The sequence below is a fragment of the Lycium ferocissimum genome, chromosome 1 (assembly GCF_029784015.1).
Source record: "Lycium ferocissimum isolate CSIRO_LF1 chromosome 1, AGI_CSIRO_Lferr_CH_V1, whole genome shotgun sequence".
NCBI lineage: Eukaryota > Viridiplantae > Streptophyta > Magnoliopsida > Solanales > Solanaceae > Lycium > Lycium ferocissimum.
The window spans coordinates 54,395,704-54,418,395 of NC_081342.1; the positions used below are offsets into that span (position 1 = coordinate 54,395,704).

At 36.6% G+C, this 22,692-nt stretch overlaps 1 protein-coding gene across 9 annotated transcripts; it reads left to right on the plus strand.

Annotated features, from left to right (window-relative positions):
* The first annotated feature begins 1,985 nt into the window (after window positions 1–1,985).
* On the plus strand, window positions 1,986–20,728 carry LOC132055573 (putative ALA-interacting subunit 2). Of its 9 annotated transcripts, none has more exons than XM_059447474.1 (10): window positions 1,987–2,282; window positions 4,123–4,299; window positions 6,212–6,273; window positions 6,367–6,441; window positions 6,559–6,675; window positions 9,964–10,034; window positions 10,610–10,907; window positions 11,609–11,898; window positions 18,987–19,041; window positions 20,449–20,728. In XM_059447474.1, the coding sequence occupies exons 2-9, from the start codon at window positions 4,209–4,211 to the stop codon at window positions 19,036–19,038; spliced, it is 1,056 nt and encodes a 351-aa protein (XP_059303457.1). In that variant the 5' UTR covers window positions 1,987–2,282; window positions 4,123–4,208; the 3' UTR covers window positions 19,039–19,041; window positions 20,449–20,728. The 9 variants fall into 9 exon arrangements, with proteins under 9 accessions (XP_059303475.1, XP_059303457.1, XP_059303449.1 ...); XM_059447466.1 differs by having other exon boundaries at window positions 4,137–4,299; XM_059447483.1 differs by having other exon boundaries at window positions 4,143–4,299.
* Window positions 20,729–22,692: the final 1,964 nt, after the last annotated feature.

Consider the following 22,692-nt stretch of genomic DNA (forward strand, 5'->3'; position numbering starts at 1 on the left):
GTACTTTACAAAATACTTGCACATGAATAACTATCATAAGTTTTGGACAAACACAATGTGAACATTCTAATTTTATTGGAGTTTTGCAGACTTCTACTTTTATGCCTCTATATTTGCAAATGCAAATATTCTACAGAAATGAATCTTTGACATTTGGAAAATTAAGACATATGAGAATCAAGACAACAAATAACTAGAACTTGCCCCTATTGTTGGTCGAGGCGAAATCCTAGAAAAATGTTGATTTTGGGAAATGAATTAGGCTGTTTTTGGACCGATTGAGCCTTTGTTATACCCACCAAATGAATACTATCCACAGTGTCCAAATTTTGAGCTATAATACCCTTTATTTTCATTCAAAGCTCGTAATCCAAAGCCAATATATATATAAATATCTCGTCATTACGAACACCACTTTGTATGATACAAAAAAAAAAAAAAAAAAAAAAAGAAAAAGAAAAAAGAGAGAGAGAGATATTTCTCATTAGAGATATATTTCACATTCCTTCCGTTGTTTTTCCTAGCTTGAATTAAAATTTAGAAGTAGAATGACAGAATGGACGATATATGATGCGAAAAGATTTGGGGTACCTATGAAGCTCTAGAAAAAAAAGCAAAAAATATATAAAAAATAATAATCATATATTTGTGTATTTGAAAAAGAAAAAAATAGCAACAAGAAGAATATATGTGTACTCCTTTTTTTTTTTTTTTTTTTTTTGCAGTAAAAGGATGGATGGCAATTGGAACCCTCGTGATCGACTATGACCCTTACACAAAGTTATCCTTTAAAAAAAAAAAAATCAAGCAAACTCAAGTCACTCTAAGATATTCCTATATCCTACCAGCCCGCAGCCTAATATTACAAGCCAATAAAAGTCCTAAAAGATTTCGAAATCAGCATTTATCTACCTTAGTGGAGATTGACAAAAAGGGCAAGCCTATGATTTATTGTAAATAATTGATTCTAACATTCTTATTTTTGTGAACATCAAAGAATTCTAGCAGTAATATTTGGAGAGTAAAAATGAAGGTGTAAACACAGTAAGCTCTTAAATGTCCAAAAGAATTTGAAATGTTAGGTGATGTCCTTAATTTTCAAAAAGTTATTAATGTGTGAAAATAAAATATTAAAAAAAGGGAGCGAAGTTTATTTTTGCGTCAATCTTTTAAATTGTTTCCTCGAGGTCGGGTAAAGATTTAAGTGTGGGAGAATTTGATAAGTGCATTTAATCTGATTTTAATGGTATAATTTTTCTTGAGAAAAACACGAATATTATCATATGACACCGAGTAGGAAGAAAAAAATAAGTTTTGGAAAAATGACTTTTTCTTTTGAGATAAGGGTCAAAAACACACCCTAACTATCATTTTTTTTTTAATTTTATACTTAAACTATCATAAGGTTGAGAAAACTACCTAAACTATCACTATCTTGTTTGCAAAATACACCTGAACTAAATGTGTATACTCACTCTTCAAAAGACAAGTGAAGCTGAAATTTTCTCAAAAAAATTGTAAAAATTGTCCACATGACATAAGTAATGCTATGGTGGCACCTACATGAAAATTAAAAAACAATATTTTTTTTATAAAAAACCTGTAAAAAAATTGCATTAATTTTTTTAAAAAAATCAGCATTTTTAAAAAAAATATGAAAAAAATAATTTTTGTCAAAAAATATAAAAAAATTTAGAAAATCAGAAAAAAAATGATTTAAAAAATGAAAAAGTTGATTTTAAAAAAAATAAATGTGAAAACTAAATAATCCGTTTTCTTCTTATTATTTTTTAAATAACTTTTCATTTTTTAAACTATTTTTTTTTATTTTCTATAATTTTTGATATTTTTTACAAAAAATATTATTTTTCAGTTTTTTTTAAAACAAATAGTTTATTTTAATTTTTATGTAGGAATCATTATGATATTATTTATCCATGTGAATAATATTTGGTAATATTTTTATATAAAATGAAGAGTGTAGATGATAGTTGAAATGTGTTGTTTACCCTTATGTCTTTTCCTTTTGGAAACAATAGGACGGGAAAGGAAGACTTTGAATCGGAGACTTACAACACCTCTTTGGTCGAAACGTATAAATGCGTATTACCCCCCTTTGTCACAGTGCTTTTCTTTTGTCAAAAGCAATCTCTCACATTCCCTCAATTACTACTAAACTTCTATTCAAAATCATCCAATTTTTTCCCCTTATAAATTCGAAAAATCGCAGTTATCAACCATTGTACTACTAGTTCAATTTTCCAAAATACCTTTGTTCTCAGGTAAGAATTTTAATACCTTCATTCCATTCCACTATATTTTGTAGCGATCTTAATTGAACTAGAATCTTGATTTTGTAGTTCAATAGCATATGGTTGATATTTTTAAATTAGCTGTTTTGGTAAATTTAGTCCCAGCTTGAATGATTGGATCACACTTCTATTGTGATTAATTTTTTGTACTAAGTTCACCGGTAAGAATTTTAACACCTTGTTTTAATTGCAATGTTCAATTTTCCCCCACTATGTTTTGTATCCATCTTAACTGAACTAGAATCTTGAATTTGTAGTTCAATACCATATGTTAAATCTTTTGAAATTAGTTGTTTGGTAAATCAAAAGTCCCAGCTTGAATTCTTGGATCACAGTTTATTTTCTACCCACTAAGAATAGAACAAATGGGTTCCACTTTTTTAAGTCTTCAATGTGATTAATTTTTCCCCATAAAAATTTGAATTAGGAGTTATTCAACCATTATAGTAGTTTAATTTTCCAAAATACCGAGTTCGCAGGTCTTTTAAATTGGAATGTTCAATTTTTTCCAATCGAATCTTGAATTTGTAGCACAATATCATATGGTTAATCTTTTGAATTTAGCTGTTTGAATTTTAGCACCTTCTTTGGATTGCAATGTTCAATTTTTTTCCACTATGTGTTAGAGAGATCTTAATTGAACTAGAAACACGATTTCTTAGCTCAATAGTATATGGTTAATCTTTTGAAATTAGTTTTTTTGGTAAAACTTAAGAAGTTTCAGCTTGATGGTTGGATCACAATTTGCCCACCAAGGATAGTACAGATGGGTCCAACGAATTCAACGTTTTTTACTCTTTAATGTGATTAATGTTTCCCCATATAAATTTGAATTCAGAGTTATTCAAACATTGTATTAGTTCAATTTTCCAAATACCTAGTTCACAGCTAAGAAATTTAACACCTTTCAATTGCAATGTTCAAATTTTCCTACTATGTTTTAGCGCGACCTTAATTGAACTAGAATCTTGATTTTGTAGCTCAATATCATATAATTGTTCTTTTGAATTTAGCTGTTTGGTAAATTTAGAAGTCCCAGTTTGAATGCTTGGATCACAGTTCTATTTTCTGCCCACCAAGGGTATAACAGACGAGTTCCAAGAATTCAACTTTTTCACTCTTTTTCTATTTTTGAAACTGGTACTATTAGAATTCAACTTTTTCACTCTTTAGTGTAGTTAATATTTGTTTGGATTTGTAAATTTGCTCAATTCACTTAAACCCTTTATGGATTTCTCTCAGCAGCCAAATGATGCCTCGAGATTGGGGGGTGTTTGGTATGAAGGAAAATGTTTTCCTACAAAATAAGTGGGTTTCTTATTTTCTCATTTGGTATGTAAGCAAAAACATTTATATATAATCTAGGCAAACACTATGGAGGATGGGGGTGGGGGTGGGGATAGGGGTAGGGGTAGGGGTGTGGGGGTGGTGGGGGCTAATGGGGGGTGGGGGTGGGATGTGTTGTAGGGTGGGAAGAGACAATCAATGTGGAATACCACTATGGAACTTTTTGTCCCTACTTTCACTAGGGAAGTCAATAACAACAACAATATACCCAAAGATAATCCCTATAACCCTACGTGCCAGGTCTGGGGAGGGTAGTGTGTATGCAGACCTTACCCCTACCTCGGGAGGACTTTCACTAGGGAAGTCATTTTACTTATTTTTAAGGAACTTGTTTTCTTAAAGAAAATGTTAAAAATTTTGACCAACCAAACATGAAAAATTGATAAACATTTTCTGGAAAGTATTTTCCTCCATACCAAACACACCCTAGTGGAAATTCGAATGTAAAATTTACTATGTGTAGATTTTTTGCCCCAGCTGCAGGTTCTTGAGTAAAGAATCTACTGGCGTTTCAATCATTGGTTGGACGCTCCTTTATAATTTGATCGAATGGATGTGGAGGGAGCCAGTACTTTGTCAGGAAATGGTGCACAATCTGTAGAATCTCGTTCCCGTCCAGTTCGGCGACATTTGAATAATGGTAAGTTCAAAGTGCAGAACGATTCAGTTAATCCCATGAGCCAGGTTTTCTGTGATAGTTAAATTCTGCGAAGAGTTTGGCTGAAGGGTTTAAGTGAATTGGTATATGATAGGTCAAATTACTAATCAAGATTATTGAGGAAAGAAAGCTCCTTTGATTCAAGTAAGACATGACAACAAAGAGCAGAAAGATTTAATAATAACTTGGTGACAGGCATCGACCATTATACCCAGTACCCACAATGATCGGCCAAACTATTGCTATCCATAATGGAAAAGAGAATTTTGCTACTAATACACCGGATAATATGATATAACACAAGTTGAGAGAATTTGCAGCTACTATAATTTTCAAAGATATTCAAAAGCAACAGTAAAGATCTCAGCAAGGAAAAAAACTGGGGAAGTCCTCAAGTTTATTCATTATGAGTGGTGGAGAGTGCAGATGAAATATGAGCTTGATGATATTATAGATCAGAATAAGTTGCCATCATGAATATTATAAAATAAAACCAACAAAACAAAGAAGAAGCAAAAGCTCTTATGGATAGAATTTTCTCTCTCAGTGTACTAGGTTCTTTAACGAGTAGATTTGAAGAAAATAATCAGAAAATAGTAATTGCTACTGCAGTTGTTAAACTAGAAAAAATTACTTCTTGTGTTTTCACAATACTTGAAATGTCTCTTTTGTGGGTGTTGCTGATGTTATGCTGATGGTACTTTGGGTGGTCTTGACAGATATTAATTCTCAGCATTGTTTAGGGTTGTGGTTTGGGATGGCTATTAGTTATTTCTGGAATTGATCGAACCTTAGATGAGCTGGGAAGGACTTATGAGGATATGATCAATCTGAATTAGGGTGGTGATCTTATGCCATCCTTCTTGTATCTATCAAGACCTTTAAAATGGGAGTTCATCCAACTCTTGTAGAGACCTTAGGAAAAACTATTAATCAAGTAACATTACTAGTATGGACACATTTAATAAGTAGTTAGGTGAAGAAAATTGAAGCTCATTGTCTATACCAGAGGACTTGCTTGATTTTTACAATAATGTTAAGACATAAACTCAAAGTAATTGTTTTTTGTCAGTGGAATACGAGCACGTGAGAGTGATTTTCCATGATGCGAGATGTAGTGGTCCCTTCCAAGTAAAGAGTTTGGTGTGTCTATCTGTTGGTTATAAATTCTGTTTTTTGGTCAACTTACGGGATTAAATAAGCTTCCTCAGTAGTGTAAGAAGGTGTTTGGATTGGCTTTTTTTAAGTGCTTTTTGGCCAAAATAGCTTTTAAACTCTTTATGGTGTTTGGGAAATGTGAGAAGTGATTTAAGCACCTACTTTTAGGCCAAAAAAGTACGAAAATAAGCTAAAAGTTAAAAGTTGGGGATGGCTTTTAGCTTTTAGCTTATAAGCTACTTAATAAAAGCCAATCCAAACACCCTCTAGTAGCCTTCTTTGAAACATAGATTCCAGTTGTACTTCACATACTTAAGGTATTGCCGTTGTCAGTTGTCACTAGAGTTTTGGTATGTCTGTTTCTTTAAAATAAGCATATAAGGCGGGGAATATGTGAGTTTAGGAGTTCATTATGCCATCTCTCTATGAAATAGAATTGGTTAAGTGATTGTGACATTGGGATAACTGATGCATCTTTAATGAAAATATCAAGTTATGATTATTTCAGTTAAGCTTTTGTTCTATATTGATTGATACTCATCTAGTTGATTTCTTCTTTGTAGTTGTTGTTGTTGTTAATATTATAATTGTTATTATCAGCAGTTTCCGGTTGATCTTCTTCATTTCTCTCAAGATTATCTCTCAAGCTGAGTGTAATGCGCTCTATCTGCTTCATAACCTATAAAATTCAGAAGTAGAGGCTAAATATTGGCATGTTTCTTTCTCACATTTGCAGCTGTATATCAGTTTACACAACAAAATCTCCCAGCGTGTAAACCTGTACTGACACCGTCATGGGTAACTAACTGAGAAGAAGTCTTTATCTGAAATTCACATTTCTTTTCTAAATTGACAGGGCATTCTACTTCTCTGACGACATCCTCTTAACAGGTCATTTCAATGTTTTTCTTGATTGGCGTCGTTTTTATTCCAATTGGACTGCTCTGTCTTTATGCTTCTGAAAGTGTAAGATTTTGCATTTCTGTTGATTAGAGAATTTATTAATCTGTCTGCATAATCTGTTGTTCCTCCGTTCCTGATCTATAGGTTTGGCATAAAGGCTGATCAGAAAAGCATTTGCAGGTTGTTGAGATTGTTGACAGATATGATACAGATTGTGTGCCAGATAGTTTCAAGAGCCAAAAAGTTGCTTACATCAAAGATAGCTCAGTTTCCAAGAATTGTACACGTTACTTAAAGGTAACGTTTCATTATGGGTTATGAGTTCACATTCAAGCATGCCTCTTATTATATATTGGTTCTCCAGTTCCCCTGGTTGTAAACCGTCTCCACATCCTGAGACGTGTACTCATTTTTAAGAGACAGGCTTATTACCTTAATTGGATTCGTAGTCTAACTATTAAAACCTTTCCTTTATAAAAGTCCAATACTATATATAGACCAAATACCTAAAGAAGTCTCTCTCCATCTCTTTCTTTTCTCCTCTCTCGATTAATTATAATTCCTTCATGGATTTTTCAAGAGGAAGTTTATACCATCCAAGAACATTCGATCACGATGATATAACAGCTATACGTAGAAGATTCAACGATAACATCTACTACAATGGCGACAACAGTAATTGGGAAGAAGAGTATGTGATTAAGGTTTCAATCAAAGAAGCTTCATGTATTAATCGACTGAACGACACTTTCCCCTATTCTTCGAAGGGGATTTATATCGTGATCGTGAGCGATGGGAGCGGGAGAGAGTTCAGCACAAGGAGGAAAATTGGAAAGCCAGTGCCAGAGTGGAATCAGGATATTGAGATCTGTTTCAGTAGCTATCCTATTGGTCAGAAATTGAAGTTGATGGTGGTTCGCGAATATTTCTATGACGATCCAGGAACGTCTACGGGTGAGGTAGTGGTAGGGAGGGCTACACTTCCAGTGCCTGTGGAACTGGGACAGCGTGAGAAAAAAAGAGTCACTGAATTAGTTAAACTTGTTGGGGTTGAGAAGAGGGTGGAAGCACTTATTAGCTATCAAACTTTGCTCACTAAGAGATATTATAGACTGGGAACTTTTTCTCGTCTTGATTAGTATTAGCGTTTTCAGTGATGTTCCTTGTTGCCTGCATTAGTGATTTTCTCTGATAAAAGTTAGGGTTGTTCTGCATAGGGGAGCGGTAGGCAGAGGCCGATCTAGGATTTAAATTTAATGGGTTCAACGTCATGATTCGCAGCATTAAACTCATTGTATTATCAAAATTATGAATTCGAATCTAATAAATGTTGAGATTTCGAGAGTGTTTTTACATATATATTTATATTCCATACCGAACGTTATGGGTTCAGATGATTCGTGGTCAAAAGGCTACATCCACCCCTGGCGGTATATATATGCTTTGGATTTAAGTTTTATACATGGATATTATGATTTTTTTATTACATAGTTTTCTTTTCTTTTTTTTTTTTTGATTAATATCCACCTTTTTTTTACATTGTTAATGACGGGTTAGTATTACTTTTTATGAAGTTATCAGTAAAGTTTATCATAATAATTTACTTATAATACCTTATATAGTATGAAATACTATTATTGGGAAATTCTGGATGACAAGCGTGGAGAAGTATTATTTTTTCCCTTCTTTCTTTCTAAAGGAAAAGGAAAATTTTGGTTCCTCAATAAGAGTATTTGATATTCTGTTTATGTATCAACCCCTGTTTCCCTTCGTTTAACATAGCACACAGTCTTTCATTTGGCTATTGAGACAGCATTAGTAATCTGCTGGCTTCTAATTCTGTGTATAGGAAATCAATTCTGATATGAATTTTCTAAATGTTAAAGGGGATAATATTTCTTGAGACAATCTTATACAACCCCTGTTCAAACTGATTCACCTGTGATATTTCATCTAACTGGTACCAGTCTATCTGGTATTTGTCAAATAATAGTAGTATTGAGAAATCATTACAGAATTACCCATAGATTCTGTACAAAGAACATGTGTGTGTGTATGTAGGGTGGCAAAAGTAATATGATACCCCCCCCCCCCCCCCAACCAAAACACACACACAGAGCCCAGCCCACTCAAGTTTGAGCAGGTTAATGACCCGCTCATTTATTAACTCAGTCCATTTTGACCTAATTGAGCCCATCGGCAAAACCCATGAAAAACTTTGTCAAAATATAATATAAAACTAATAAACATCTTCTTATGAGTTTTGTGTGATAATTAAACTAATTATAAGAAAACAAACAATGCTAACCTAGTATATATTTGTTTTACACACACACACGTATGCTTAAAAATTAAAATAAGAATCATGGAAGGTAATATCAGAGGTTTCTTATGGTAGGGTTGAGATCATATTTTTTTTAAGTTGTGCAGTACAAACTATTGATTTGTGGATTAAAAAGTAAGAAAATATGGGACAACTCTACGCAAATACAGTATATTGTCATTTATTAAATAATAACATATTATTGTATAGGCAATCAGGTTATGTGACAGATAAACACAAAGTTATTCAGAAAAAGCATCAATGGCAGCATTCTTAGCTGATGTATGATAAAGTGCGTATTTAAAAAATGCTCTTTCTTTTTTCTTTTCCTTTTGAAAGAGCTTTACATACCACAAGAAAATAAAACAAGAAACTGTATAATTTATGGAAGTTCTTTGTTGAACAAGGAAGAGTTGGATGTCCTTTTCCTCTAATTGAAATATATAACCCAAACTCTTGTAATTTCTTTCAATGAAAAAGGGAACCACTGGTTTCAAATTATAGGAAATCTTTTCGGTAATAAAATATCCAGAAAACTGCTGGCAAATCATATTTGACCTAAAACAGCACTGTGGTGGTGATCTTAATCAGTTGCGCTAGATCTTCAATGTAAGCTTACATTTCCATAAGAAATTTTGAATTCGAAAAAAGTGACTTTTACAAATAACATATATGTTTTATGTTATCATACATTCACATGTCAGTGCATGCTTGCATCATATGTATTATGAAAATTTTAAAACAAATTAGATTAAATGGAACTTCAGTTACCTTATTAAAATCTAAGGGAGCCAGCTCTTGCATTGTTAACGTGAGGTAACCTATCTTATGCATCTGGGAATGTTATTTCACCAGGTCTTCTGACATACATTTGGACAGAGTTCAAAACTTTGTGAAACTATGTTTTCTACCATCTTTTGAATCTTGAACTGAGTTTTGTGCATCACACAAATAATTCTTCTAAATTTACTTATAAAAAGAAGATAACTACTAAAAGAAAATTCTCTTCTCACTTGTATCGCTGGGGATAGAGTTTATTCCTTGTTGACATCGTGCCATTCAATCTGTATATTGTTCATCGCTCATCCAGCAGTATACTGCTGACTGCATCATTCCATCTTTTTTCTGCAGACACGGCCAAACTTTGCCTTTTGCTTTTACTTGTGATCGAATTTCCATGATTGTAGCGATCATCTCTAGTTGAAATTTTTTCTTTATCCTCTTCATTGATTTGTTTTGTGTTTGAAATTGTCTTTGTGCAGGTGCCCCAAAATATGAAAGCTCCAATTTACATCTATTATCAACTCGATAACTATTACCAGAACCACAGAAGGTAATAACTCCTTGGTTTTATTTTTCTTTTTCAAGTACCAATTTTCGCTGGTAATCATGAAAGATTGGAAATACTGGCATTTAATTAGTTGATTATCTCAAGATTTATAAGTTCCTCTCTCCTCTCTTTATTTTATATGTATGTAATATAGATGCTTTTCTCAGTTATGTCATATTCTTATCGTATTATGTACTAGTTGTACCATTTAGTTTCTATTCCTCATTTTTTTTTTTTTGGAGTGTTGTTTGCATTTTCATGACTTCTTTGCTCTTGTTATTTCTCATTTTCGCATTGCTTTGATTTGCTTGTCTGTATCTGACTCTTTTCCCTTGTTTTCCCTTGTTTTTTTTTTAGCCGAGGGTCTTTCGGAAACAGCCTCCCTACCTCCCAAGGTCGGGGTAAGGTCTGCGTACACTTAACCCTCCCCAGACCCCACACTGTGGGATTCAACTGGGTATGTTGTTGTTGGAGTGTTGTTTGCATTTAGCATCACTTTTTCCTCTGTCTGAAGTCCATTTTGTTATCGATCACTGCAAATTGTTCTTTCCTGACCTAGCTTGGTCCTTTCAATCCAGGTATGTCAAAAGCAGAAGTGATAAACAGCTTTTACACGGATTAACATACAATGATACGAGTTCTTGCAATCCCGAAGGAGAAAACAATGGTCTCCCAATTGTTCCTTGTGGTTTGATTGCATGGAGCTTGTTTAACGACACATATTCCTTCTTCCGTGGGGCAGATGCTATAAAAGTCAACAGGAAAAATATTGCTTGGAGGAGTGATCGTGAACACAAATTTGGGAAAAATGTTTATCCGTTCAATTTCCAGAGCGGGTCTCTAATTGGTGGTGCAACATTGGACCCTAACATTCCTGTAAGGCCTTTGACAGATGCAGCAACTCTGATTATTCTTTACTGTTAAATGAAACATATGAAAGTGCTTATAAAATTGAAAGTTAAATCAAGGCATACAAATTAAGGAGCGGCACTTCATTTTAGAGTCGATATCTCTTCTTGAATCCTAGACTAAAGAAGATGGACAAAAACTGAAAAATTGAAAATAAGTAATCATTTTTGATAAATTTGAATATTTTCCTGGATGAACGTGTACATGAGTCACCACTAAGACCAAATACTGATCATTGAAAGCTCTCATGCTCTCTATATTAGATTCCCGGCCGCTTGTTGTGAGGCTGCTTAGTAAAATTTTCACATCTCTGTTTGGTCTAATGCAGTGTCTTGATTTACAGTACAAAAATAATAACACTGAACTTGAAAATTCTTGCTAGGTTTCATTCTTAGATGTGGTCCTTGAGATGTTGCGGTCATGACCCGAGTCTTTATATCACTTTTTTTGTTTTGATTTCTGAATCCTTTTTTAAGGATTGGAATTTTAGCACTTTGTTTGTTACGGATTAGTTTCAATGATTTAAGCATAAATTATGACTTTGACATTGTGTCTCTTGTCTTCTCTTTCAAGTATATGGATTTGACTTCTATTTAACTCTTTTCTCTAATGTGTCCTTTTTCATGGATCTTATTTCCTCTTTGGAATGGATTGATGGAATCAATCAGCTAAGTGATCAGGAGGATCTCATTGTATGGATGCGTACTGCTGCTCTTCCTACCTTCCGTAAGTTATATGGAAGAATTGAAGTGGACTTAGAGGAAGATGACTTAATTATGGTGAATCTTGTTAACAACTACAACACGTATAGTTTCGGTGGAAGGAAGAAACTTGTTCTTTCAACAACCAGCTGGCTGGGAGGTCGGAATAACTTCCTTGGGATGTCCTACGTTGCTGTTGGTTCTTCATTTATCTTCCTCGCTTTTGTCTTCTTGTTACTTCATGTGAAAAATCCAAGGTAAACCTTTATGTGGGCCAATATACAAATTAATTCTTCATGAGACCCTCATATATGTGCCAAAATTCTGTTCTTTATTCATATATGCTTCATGCTGTACAGTGAAGGCACCCTTCCTACCCCTCTTCCCTGCCCCTTCCCTGCAGGAAATGTGAAAAAACAGATTTCTATGTTTTCCTCTTGACTATCTACGAAGCAAATTTGCAGAGAATGCTGTTTTGCATTAAGATGTATCTGAAGCACAATAACAAGAAACTGGTTGCCAGTTATACTAGTAAAATCAACTTTCTTGGTAATATTTGTCAGTTTCTATTCTTGAGAGTTTAAGTGGGGGAAGATAGAGTTAGAGAGAGAGAGAGAGAGAGAGAGAGAGAGAGAGAAGACTTTCATTCACTAGCAAGAACATTAGAGTAGCCTACTGTTGAGAATTTGAGATTAGCTAAGTAATTATAGAGGAAGCAGAAACACAATATCCTATTGACCCATTGACCTAATCTAGTCCAACAGTCCCTCTAGGAGCGTATGCCCCTTTGACTTCTCACAGCAGGCGCTTCTCTTAGTATAGTTCCTGGTGTCTTTCACCCTTTTTCTACTAGATATGACTGTCCACCCCAAACTTACAGATAGGTCCAGAAAAAAATGAAGAACTTGGTTATAAATTCAACCACTTTTTTGCAGGCAAGGTTCTATTAGCATCACAAACAGTTATAAATTATCCTTTTTCTTCCCCTAAGAAGCATAGACTAGTTGAAGAATTGCAGTAACATATCGTGGTTTCTCCCTGATCAACCCAGGAGAAAATGGTTGATCACTCCTCCATCCCATTTTATGTGTTAAGTGTTTTACTGGGCTCGAAGTTTAAGAAATTAAAGAGACTTTTTAACAACTTAGCCAAATATATGCAAAATATCAAAATTATCTTTTTAAATGAGTGATGGTGAGATTTCCACAAGCCTTTTCATTTTCTCTCTCCTTATAAAAGAATAAACTTTTATATCAGTTGGATCCCACCATGTTATGTCACCAAGTCATGTCACTAAGGGTAAAATTGAGATACTACTAAATAGTTTCCAAAAGAGAAAAATGCCATTCTTTTTTTTAACACACTATAAAAGAAAGCGTATTACGTAAAAATGCGATGGAGGTACCTTCCTGGGGGTTGAGCACGCATAAATTAGCTAGAGAAAAAAAGTTTCGATGAAGGTTCCAAGGATGTAAAGTGATTGAGAGGGAAAGATTTGAAATATATTGTTCTCTTTGAATTTAGTGTTTTAAGTTAACTAACAACCAGTAGCAAATTTAACGTTCATCAAATTGATCTTGGGATATTAATTGCAACAAAGAAAAGCCAATCATACACATTATTTTAGAATAGTGATTGTTAAGTTACTAGAAGATTACACTTTGTTTGGATGGTTGTTACATATTGTTTCATAATGTATTGTATTATATCTTATTGTGTTGTATCGTATTGTCCTGTATTGTTTTGATGAATACAACATTTGGATATATTGTATTGTTTCCTGTCATTAAAGGCGGGAAATAAGAAGGCCTCTGTAAGGACTGCAAGGTCATACCGAGTGAGAATCTTACGACCCAACATAAGCTATTGGTGATGGATTTAGAGATAAGAAGGAAGAAGAAGGAGAGGGTCGTGGATGACCGACCGAGGATTAGGTGGGGGAGTTTGACTCTGTCTAGTGCCCTAGAGATGAGGGAGAAGTTGATCGCTATGGGAGCGTGGGATAGTAGGGGGATGCGGCAAGATGTGGGATGGGGACGGCCGGTTTCGTGAGTGAAGCGGCTAGAGAGGTTATTGGGGTCTCACGAGGCCGCCGTGGTGCACCGGCGGGGATTTGGTGGTGGAATGGAAAGTCCAAGGGGAAGGTAGAAGCGAAAGCGAGCGTATGTGAAGTTGGTAGATAGCAAGGATGACGAAGAAGAAGCGGACGAACGGGGAAAAGTATAAGATGGCGAAAGGAGGCGAAGTTGGCGAGTTTCGGCGGCTAAAAGCTGCGCCTTTCGAACGCCTTTATGCGAACAGAGGACGTAGGGTGGGGATAAGAAGCTATTTCGCTCGCCAAGGCGAGAGAGAGAGAGGCACGCGCGGCGGATCAGTGAAGTGCATCAAGGACGAGGATGGCCAAGTGTTGAGGCACGGAAGCCCGCATTAGACGAGAGATGGCGTTATACTTTCATGAACTCTTGAACGAAGGAGGGGACACAGACATTGTGTTGGGAGACTTGGAACACTCTGATAGGCGTCGCGACTTTGGATATTGTAGGAGTATAAAGGTTGAGGAGGTTAAGGGAGCTTTTCGTAGGATGCGTAGGGGAAGAGCGACCGGTCCTGACGAGATTCCTGGGGAATTTTGGAAGAATGCAAGCAGGGTAGGCTTGGAGTGGCTGAGTTGTTTAATGTCATTTTCAAGAGCAATGAAGGCTGCCGGAAGAATAGGTGGTGTATAATATTCCCCGTGTACAAGAACAAGGGAGACATTCAAAGGCAACAACTATAGAGGTATCAAAGATGTTTGCTAAGTCATACTATGAAAGTGTGGGAAAGGGTGGTGGAAATGAGGGTGAGGAGAGGTGTGTCTATTTCGGAAGAACCGATTTGGATTCGTAACGAGGGCGCTCGACTACGAAGCCATTCATATTGTAAGGAGATTAGTGGAGCGATAGGGAGCGAGAAGAGGGACTTGCATGGTATTCATTGACACTAGAAAAGGCCTACGACAAAGTGCCGAGAGGTCCTGTGGAGATGCTTGGAGGCTAAAGGTGTACCTGGTATACCTTTAGAGCGATAAAGGACATGTATGATGGAGCTAAGACCGGGGTAAGGATGGTAGGAGGAGACTCGGAGCACTTTCTCACATTCGATGGGGTTAAATGAGGATCGGCTCTTGCCGTTTCTATTCGCCTTGGTGAGAGATGAATTGACGCGACAAATACAAGGTGAGGTGCCTTGGTGTATGTTGTTCGCGGATGACATAGTCACGATTGACGGACTACATGACGAGTTAACGATGAGGTTTGGAGGGCTGGAGACGGATGTTGGAGTCTAAAGGATTTAAATTGTGGTAGGACCAAGAGACGAGAATACTTGGAGTGCGAGTTCGGTGGCGTGCCGCGAGGTCGACGAGGAAGTAAGGCTTGGTATCCAGGCCATTCAAAAGAAAGAAAGTTTCAAGTATCTTGGGTCTATTATACAGGGAGATGGGGATATCGACGACGATGTTTCACATCGTATTGGTGCAGGGTGGATGAAATGGAGGCTCGCGCTCGAAAGTCCGTGTGATAAGAAAGTGCCACCAAAACTTAAAGGCAAGTTCTACAAAGTGGTGGTTAGACCGACTTTGATCACGGCGGCGGAGTGTTGGCCCGAAGAAATTTCACGTTCAGAAGATAAAAGTCGCGGAAATGCGAATGCTACGGTGGATGTGTGAGCACACTAGGAGGGATAGAATTAGGAATGAAGATATCCGAGATAAGGTGGGAGTGGCATCGGTGGAGGACAAGATGCGGGAAGCGAGGCTGAGATGGTTTGGGCATGTGAAGAGGAGAGACGCAGATGCTCCAGTGCGGAGGTGTGAGAGGTTGGCTATGGACGGTTTTAGGAGAGGTAAAGGGAGGCCGGTTAAGTATTGGGGAGAGGTGATTAGGCGGGATACGGTGGGTTTACATTTCACCGAGGAGATGACCTTAGATAGGAGGTTGTGGAGGACTCGGATTAGGATAGAAGGCTAGGTGGCTTATCCTTTCACTATAGTGTTGTAGTTTTGCTCATTTGTTTATTGCCATTTGATTTACGCATTTGATTGTCTTATATTTGTTGGGCCGTTTGTATTTTGATTATCTTATTTATCTATAGTAGTTAATCCTCCTTTCTTTCCGATCGTTCTACTGACTTTGTCGCTTTTGTTATTCCTTGTTTTCATATTGTTTTCGATATGCTTGGCCCTATTTGACCTTTTGTCTTGTTTTCCTCTCTTTTGTCGAGGGTCTTTCGGAAACAGCCGCCCTACCTTTCAAGGTGGGGGTTAGGTCTGCGTACACTCTACCCTCCCCAGACCCCACATGGTGGGATTATACTGGGCTTGTTGTTGTTGTTGTTATTGTTTCCTGTCATTACATAATGTTAGACATCAGTAATTTGAAAGATAAACCTACAAGAAAAGTAGGGTGCGGTGTAGAGCTATCATAAAAAGATACAGTAAACGATAAACTATGATTAATAGACAATAAGGAAAGACAAATCAGAAAAAAAGGTAATAACGCGATCACACCAAATCGGTCGTTACATAAAATTGGACTTTTTATCGTTACATAACGATGGGCTTTAACGAGAGGATACATTAAAATTTAAGTAACAATCAAAACAAACATTGTTTTTAACCTAACAACACAATACAATAGGTAACAACCATCCAAACAAGCTGTTAAAGAGAGATTATGTTCAACAACAACCAGTTGTAACATCACCCACCTTTTGGAATGAATCTTGGAACTAAAATCAAGTATAATAATCCCTTACTGGGCAAACGGCTTTGGAGATTCGCAGTGGAGGTACAAGCGTTGTGGGGGGGGGGGGGGGTGATAGCAGATTAATATGAGATTACGGGAGGAGGGTGGAGAACTAGAGGTATTACTTTGCCTTTTGGTTGTGGTTTGTGGAGGAATATATTGAAGGGATGGGATGATTTCTTCGAAAACATCTCATTCAACGTCGGAGACGGGAGGATAATAAAGTTTTGGGGATATTGATGGTGTGGGGACTTAATTCTGAAAGATGAATTTCAGAGTTACTTGACAATTCAACAAATTAGGAGGACACAAGGTGGAGAGACTTTTTGGGATTTGAGATGTAGAAGGGAATTCCTTGATTGGGAAGTGGCTGAGTTGCAGAGACTTCTAGCCTTACTACATAGGCAAGTCAATTTGTCTGATTTTCCTGATGTTTGGCGGTGGGATCTAGTGAACAATGGATTGTTCTCCATGAAGTCTTTCCACGAGAAACTTTTGGTTAGGGAGGAGCATGTTTTTGCATGTAATGCTATATGGATTCCAACAGTGCCGAGGATGGTGTGTTTCTTCACTTGGCTAGCTGTTAGAGGGGTGATTCTGACAACGGAAAATCTTAGAAAGCGGAAGGATGTTTGTGTCAGTTGGTGTTATATGTGCAAAGAGGCGGGCGAGGACGTGGATCATCTTCTTCTACATTGCTGGTGGACTATGAGGTTACGGTGGGATATGTTCAGGTGGTTTGGCACTCCATGAGTGATGCCAACAACTGTGAAAGAATTGATGTTTAGCTGGAAGAGCAGGAGTAGGAGGAGAAGACGAAAGGCTTGGAACGTGGTCCCACTTGCTTTAATGTGGGTTGTTTAGAGAGAGAGAAATAGGAGAGCTTTTGAAGGAGTGGAGTCGAGCTTCTCTCAATTGAGGACTAGTCTCCGTTCCCTTATTTTCTTTTGGTGTACAGAGAAAGTTCCCTCTTGTATAGACGATTGGGTGGAGTTTGTAGAGAATCATTTCGTTTTGTAGATCTTTACATTTTGGTATACTCTTTGTAAACGGCTGTTTTGACCATGTTTATGAATGAAAATACTTTTACCTGATCTAGAAAAAAAAGATGAATTCTTTTTTAGGATTCTATTCTGTATATTATATGTTCAGATAAAGTTATAGGTAACTTACTCGGCCACCCTTATGCCAATAATATCAGAAGGGCAAGATGACATGTTGTTATCCACAAAAGAAAAAAATAAATAAAAAGGGAAAAGGCTTACCTTGTACTTATGACTGATATATCGTGGTTTTACCCAAAACTTTGAATCATAATTGTATATTTGAGGTGGGGGTACCTTTAAAAAAAAAAAAAAAAAAAAATTGAGGTCGGGGCAGGGGGATGAGTGTTTGCATTGGGTTTCATTATTATGACCAAAGTTCAGAACTAACACGTTGATGATAGAAAGTCTACAACCAGTGCTGAAATTTTTAAGTGGGTATACCTTCTGATATGTTTTTTTCCCAAGCTCATTTTCTGGAAAACGGTTGGTCCACCACTGAAGCAAATGGATGTTCATTTTCAGAGGGTTAGAAGATGTTTCCAGCAGTTCAAATTTCCATCGCAGATTATATGGTTCAACAACCCTCATTATGAGTTCTCCATGGACGATCTTCATGCAGATTTACAGCCTTTCTAAGGCCTTGACTTCTGCTCGGAACACCTGATTTAATAATTACAATTTTGAAAAAGCTGGAGTTCCGCTGTAGGGATTTCATAGTATGGATTAAGCAATTGTACTTCATGTGCTGCATGATGGTTTTCTTTTTGGGGGGTAGGGGTGGAGGGAAGGGCGGTCTTTTGCTTCCATTTTTTGCCAAAACGTTTGCCCATGTCTTTGTGACCAGTTGAAATTTCTTTACTATTAGGCCCGGCCTTAGAACTTGAGTCATTTGCTGTGGCTGCAAAAACCTTATTGGGTTGCCAATTGCATTTGCACAAAGTATAAATACTAATTATTTGAGTGATGAACTAGGTCTGGCAGAGAACAAGACCATATCCAATCTGAATTCTGTGGCAGCTTCGTTATATGTAACCCACCTGAATACCTCTATAGGATTTTCAGTACAAACTATTGATTTGAGTGATACGATCGGTAAAACTTGAAGTTCGTTAAAATTTGCCTTCTGTGACAATAAACAAAATTTTGCATATATGTAACTATTGGTTGCCCGTGAAGAACCAAGCAATTACAGTATGCTGGAGAAGGGCTGCCAATTTACTAGTCCCAGCTCAATAAAGAATATTGCTTGCTGAGTGGCTGACAACTTAACATATTGCTAGATTTTTAGTCTGCAAAAAAAAAAAACATATTGCTAGCTTTTAGTTTTTTTATTTCCATGTCATCAAGATGGTTTTAAATCTTCCTCACTGCAAATAATTAGTATATTTTTCTGTAAAATGTGCTCAGAGTTGTTAACCTTGCTCTGGTTACTGATACTAAGAGGTTATACATCCCATTAAATCATTGTTGTGCAGCCTTTAGTCGGGACTTTGATTTGAGCTCCCCTTTATGCAGGCCTTATGGAGATACAAATTTATCTTGGAACTGGAAAGGCATGTCAAACTAGAAGGTATCACTTCGGCTGAATTACAAATTCCTCTTTGAAAAGTTTGGCTTCATGAAGTGAACTTTATTAATGAGAACAACAGAGTATCTGCTAAGTTGTTGGAATCACAAAACCAAATTTGGTGTATCATTTTAGTAACTTGTTCTGGCATGCTAATACCTATATGTATCTTTGAAATTTGCTTGAGTAGTTTCCCGGCGAAATGATTTAGCAAAACCCGTAGCTACTATTGGCTGGGTGTGTACTGTGTAGTATGAATTATTGAAAGTTAGCTAACTAGCTATTTGGTATGTATTTGCAAGATAAATCAGATAATTTTCTTCTTATACTAGCAACATGCAAATTTCATTCAGATGGTCAGTGAAGCATGGGTTGATGAAATTGAATTATATGAGTTTCTGCAATTTTTGAATGTTTGATGTTACTTGCATGACAAAATCTTTCTTATGGGAGTTGATGGTATCAGACTGTGTTTGGTATGGAGATTGTTTTTCAATTTTGCCATGTTTGGTTGGTCAAAATGTTTTGGTGAGAAAACAAGTTGCTGATTGACTTCTTCCCACCCTCCAACCCAACCCCTCCCACTCCTGATACCCACTCCTGCCTGCCCCCTCCCCACCATCCCCATCCTAAATCTGTCATTTGGGCATGTGATGCGGAGAGACACAAATGCCCCAGTGCGGAGGTGCGAGCGGCTGGCTATGGAACGATTTAAGAGGTAGAGGTAGGCCGAAAAAGTGATTCGGGGAGAGGTGATTAGACGGACATGGCGCATCTTCGCCCGACTTCACAGGGACGACCTTAGATAGGAGGGTATGGAGGACTCGGATCGGGGTAGAAGGCTAGTAGGCTAGTCGCGTTTATCCTTTCTTGCGAGTAGTCGCATTGATCTTTAGTTTCTTGTCCCTTGATTTCTGCGAGTATCTGTTTGCACAGAATGGTTTATCATGGCTTATTCACTTTCGTTGTTTTCACTTTCATAATTGTTTTGAATTGTTTACCCGTATCTAACCTTTCCTATGCTTTTTATTGAGCCGAGGGTCTTCCGGATACAGCCTCCCTACCTAAGGTAGGGGTAAGGTCTGCGTACAATCTACCCTCCCTAGACCCCACATTGTGGGACTCACTGGGTATGTTGTTGTTGTTGTATAGTGTTTTGCTAGATTATATATAAATGCTCTTGGGACTATAATTTTTGCTAATTACTCACCAAACACCAGAAAACTCCGTCTTTCAAAAAAGTATTTCAGGAAAACATTTTCCTTCCTACCGAACACTCCCTTGATGTTATATTTTATCCAAGTATTTAATGGTTACTTAAAAATACTATGGTTTTGGGATCTTATCACGGTTGCATATATTAGCCCTTTTTGTTATTTGGATAACATAGAATGTATCTTATATGTGCAGATGGATTTCCATGAACAGCACCTTGTCCTCGTATATAAATGAAGTGATATCAGTTTTTTTCAGAGGGAAAAAAGTATAGATTATAGAGGGGTAAACAATTCCTACAACTGGCCATTGACGATGTGTTAGCCAGTTTAATTTATGGTGATCAGTTCCGGCATATATTTTTTTGTATTGTCCATATGAAATATTGTGAAGAGGCTCTTATTGGTGTTCAAGAGGTCTATTACATTCTACTTTTACTATATGGTGTGCAATAATTAAAATTTCCTTTGGAACACACCAAGTGTATAAATTATACGGAAAAGGCTCAAATATGCCATCGAACTATCGGAAATGGCTCATTTATGCCACTCGTTAATAGTTTGGCTCATTTATGCCATCGAACTATCGGAAATGGCTTATTATGTCACTTATTAATAGGTTGGCTCATTTATGCCATCGACGTTACCAAAATGACTCATTCATGTCATTTTCATTAACGACGATTTACAATATCAGATATGATACGTGACCTCCAATTAGATGATTGTGAGTGGGTCTGGTGTATTGGTCGGATTTTTTTATTAAGTTGGGATTTAAAATTGGGTTGATTTAATTAAACGACGTAGACCTCTAATTGGAGGCCACATGTCATACCTGGTAAAAAAAAAGGCGTTAATGAAAATGGCATGGATGAGTCATTTTGGTAACGGCAATGGCATAAATGAGTCAAACTATTAATGAGTGGCATAAATGAGCTATTTTCGATAGTTTGATGGCATAAATGAGCCAAACTATTGATGAGTGACATAAATGAGCCATTTTTGATAGTTCGATAACATATTTGAGCCTTTTCCGTAAATTATATACCATGATATACTGGCATTTCTGACCTGCTAGTTTGGAATAATCTTGTTTCTAAGCATTAATAAAATAATGTTGAAGAAAAGTATCCCTGTCGATGGGCCGGTGGGTTGTCACGTTTCCGGGTCATTTTGCGGGCCATTTGCACTTTTGTGCCATTTTTTCAAACATGTGGACTAGTCTTTAATTTTGTCCCTCGAATCGCTGGTCTTTAAATTTTGGCCGTACTTCTCATTTAATAAAAATTTGTTGGTCAAAATCCCAGCAAAGTCCAAAAGAAAAATAATAATAAAAAATCGCAAGGCGAGATTTCATATCAAACTATGCCTGTTCGGGGTAAAGTTATGCCTTAATGCATAGTTTTGTAGTATCCTACATAACTATGCCGGACAAATGTAGTTACAAAGAAACTATGCCTTAAGGCATAGTTCTGTAGGACAGTGTTTTAAAAGGCGTTTTCGGGGCGAGCCCTGGGGCGGGGCGTACCAAAAATGCCCCGGGGCGATGGGTCGGGGCGAAAGTCCCCAAAGGCGTACGGCCGACAATTCGGGCGTACGCCGGCGTTTGGGGCGAGTTTTTCGTTGGGGCGTGTTGGGGCGTAAGCCCGAAAACTTCTTCAAACTAAAAGAAATTTGTTAAATAAGTCCTTAATATAATGCCCAAATTCTCAAAAGTCAACATGTAATTACTCAAATGTTTTAAAAAGGAGGAAGCATTAAATTTAAAAGTCAAGACCTTTTTTTATTGCTAGAATGCCTAAAATATATTCTTTTCCAATTATTTATCTTGTCTTCCTCTATCTCAAAAAGTAACAGACGGTCGCTTGTACTTGTAAGTAGCGTATAATAGATTGTTCTAAATTAGTTTTTTTGTGAGGGTGGAGCATATATATATATATATATATATAGGCTCCGCCCTAATTAGAACTATTATATATATATATATATATATATATATATATATATATATATATATATATATCACTTATTTATAGTTTTCTTCAATTTTACGCTATTTCACCTTTTTAAATGTATTTATTATAATTATATCATTTTATAAAATACTAAAAGTTAAAACCCCATGGGGCTTACGCCCCGTGCCTCGGGGCTTACGCCTCACTGAGGCAGACGTAAAACGCCCCGCCTTACGCCCTCGCCTTTTAAAACATTGCTGTAGGATAACTTAATTTCTACAGAACTATGTCACAATGTATAGTTTGTATGTAGTTACATAGAAACTATGCCTTGGACAAGGCATACTTTAATTTCTACAGAACCATGCCATAAGGCATACTATATAACTTTGCCTTAAGGCATAACTTTTGTCCGAATAAACATAGTTTTCATGAAATCTCGCCTTGAATATATATATATATTTTTTTACTCTGCTGGGATTTGG

What these genes read in the sequence shown, in the direction of transcription:
- LOC132055573 (XM_059447492.1), top strand. Translation starts at nt 4,209, where the DNA reads ATGGATGTGGAGGGAGCCAGTACTTTGTCAGGAAATGGTGCACAATCT. An exon ending in ATTGTACACGTTACTTAAAG is followed by an intron (nt 6,676 to 9,963) that starts GTAACGTTTCAT and finishes GTCTTTGTGCAG; the next exon opens with GTGCCCCAAAATATGAAAGC. An exon ending in CATTGGACCCTAACATTCCT is followed by an intron (nt 10,908 to 11,608) that starts GTAAGGCCTTTG and finishes GGAATCAATCAG; the next exon opens with CTAAGTGATCAGGAGGATCT.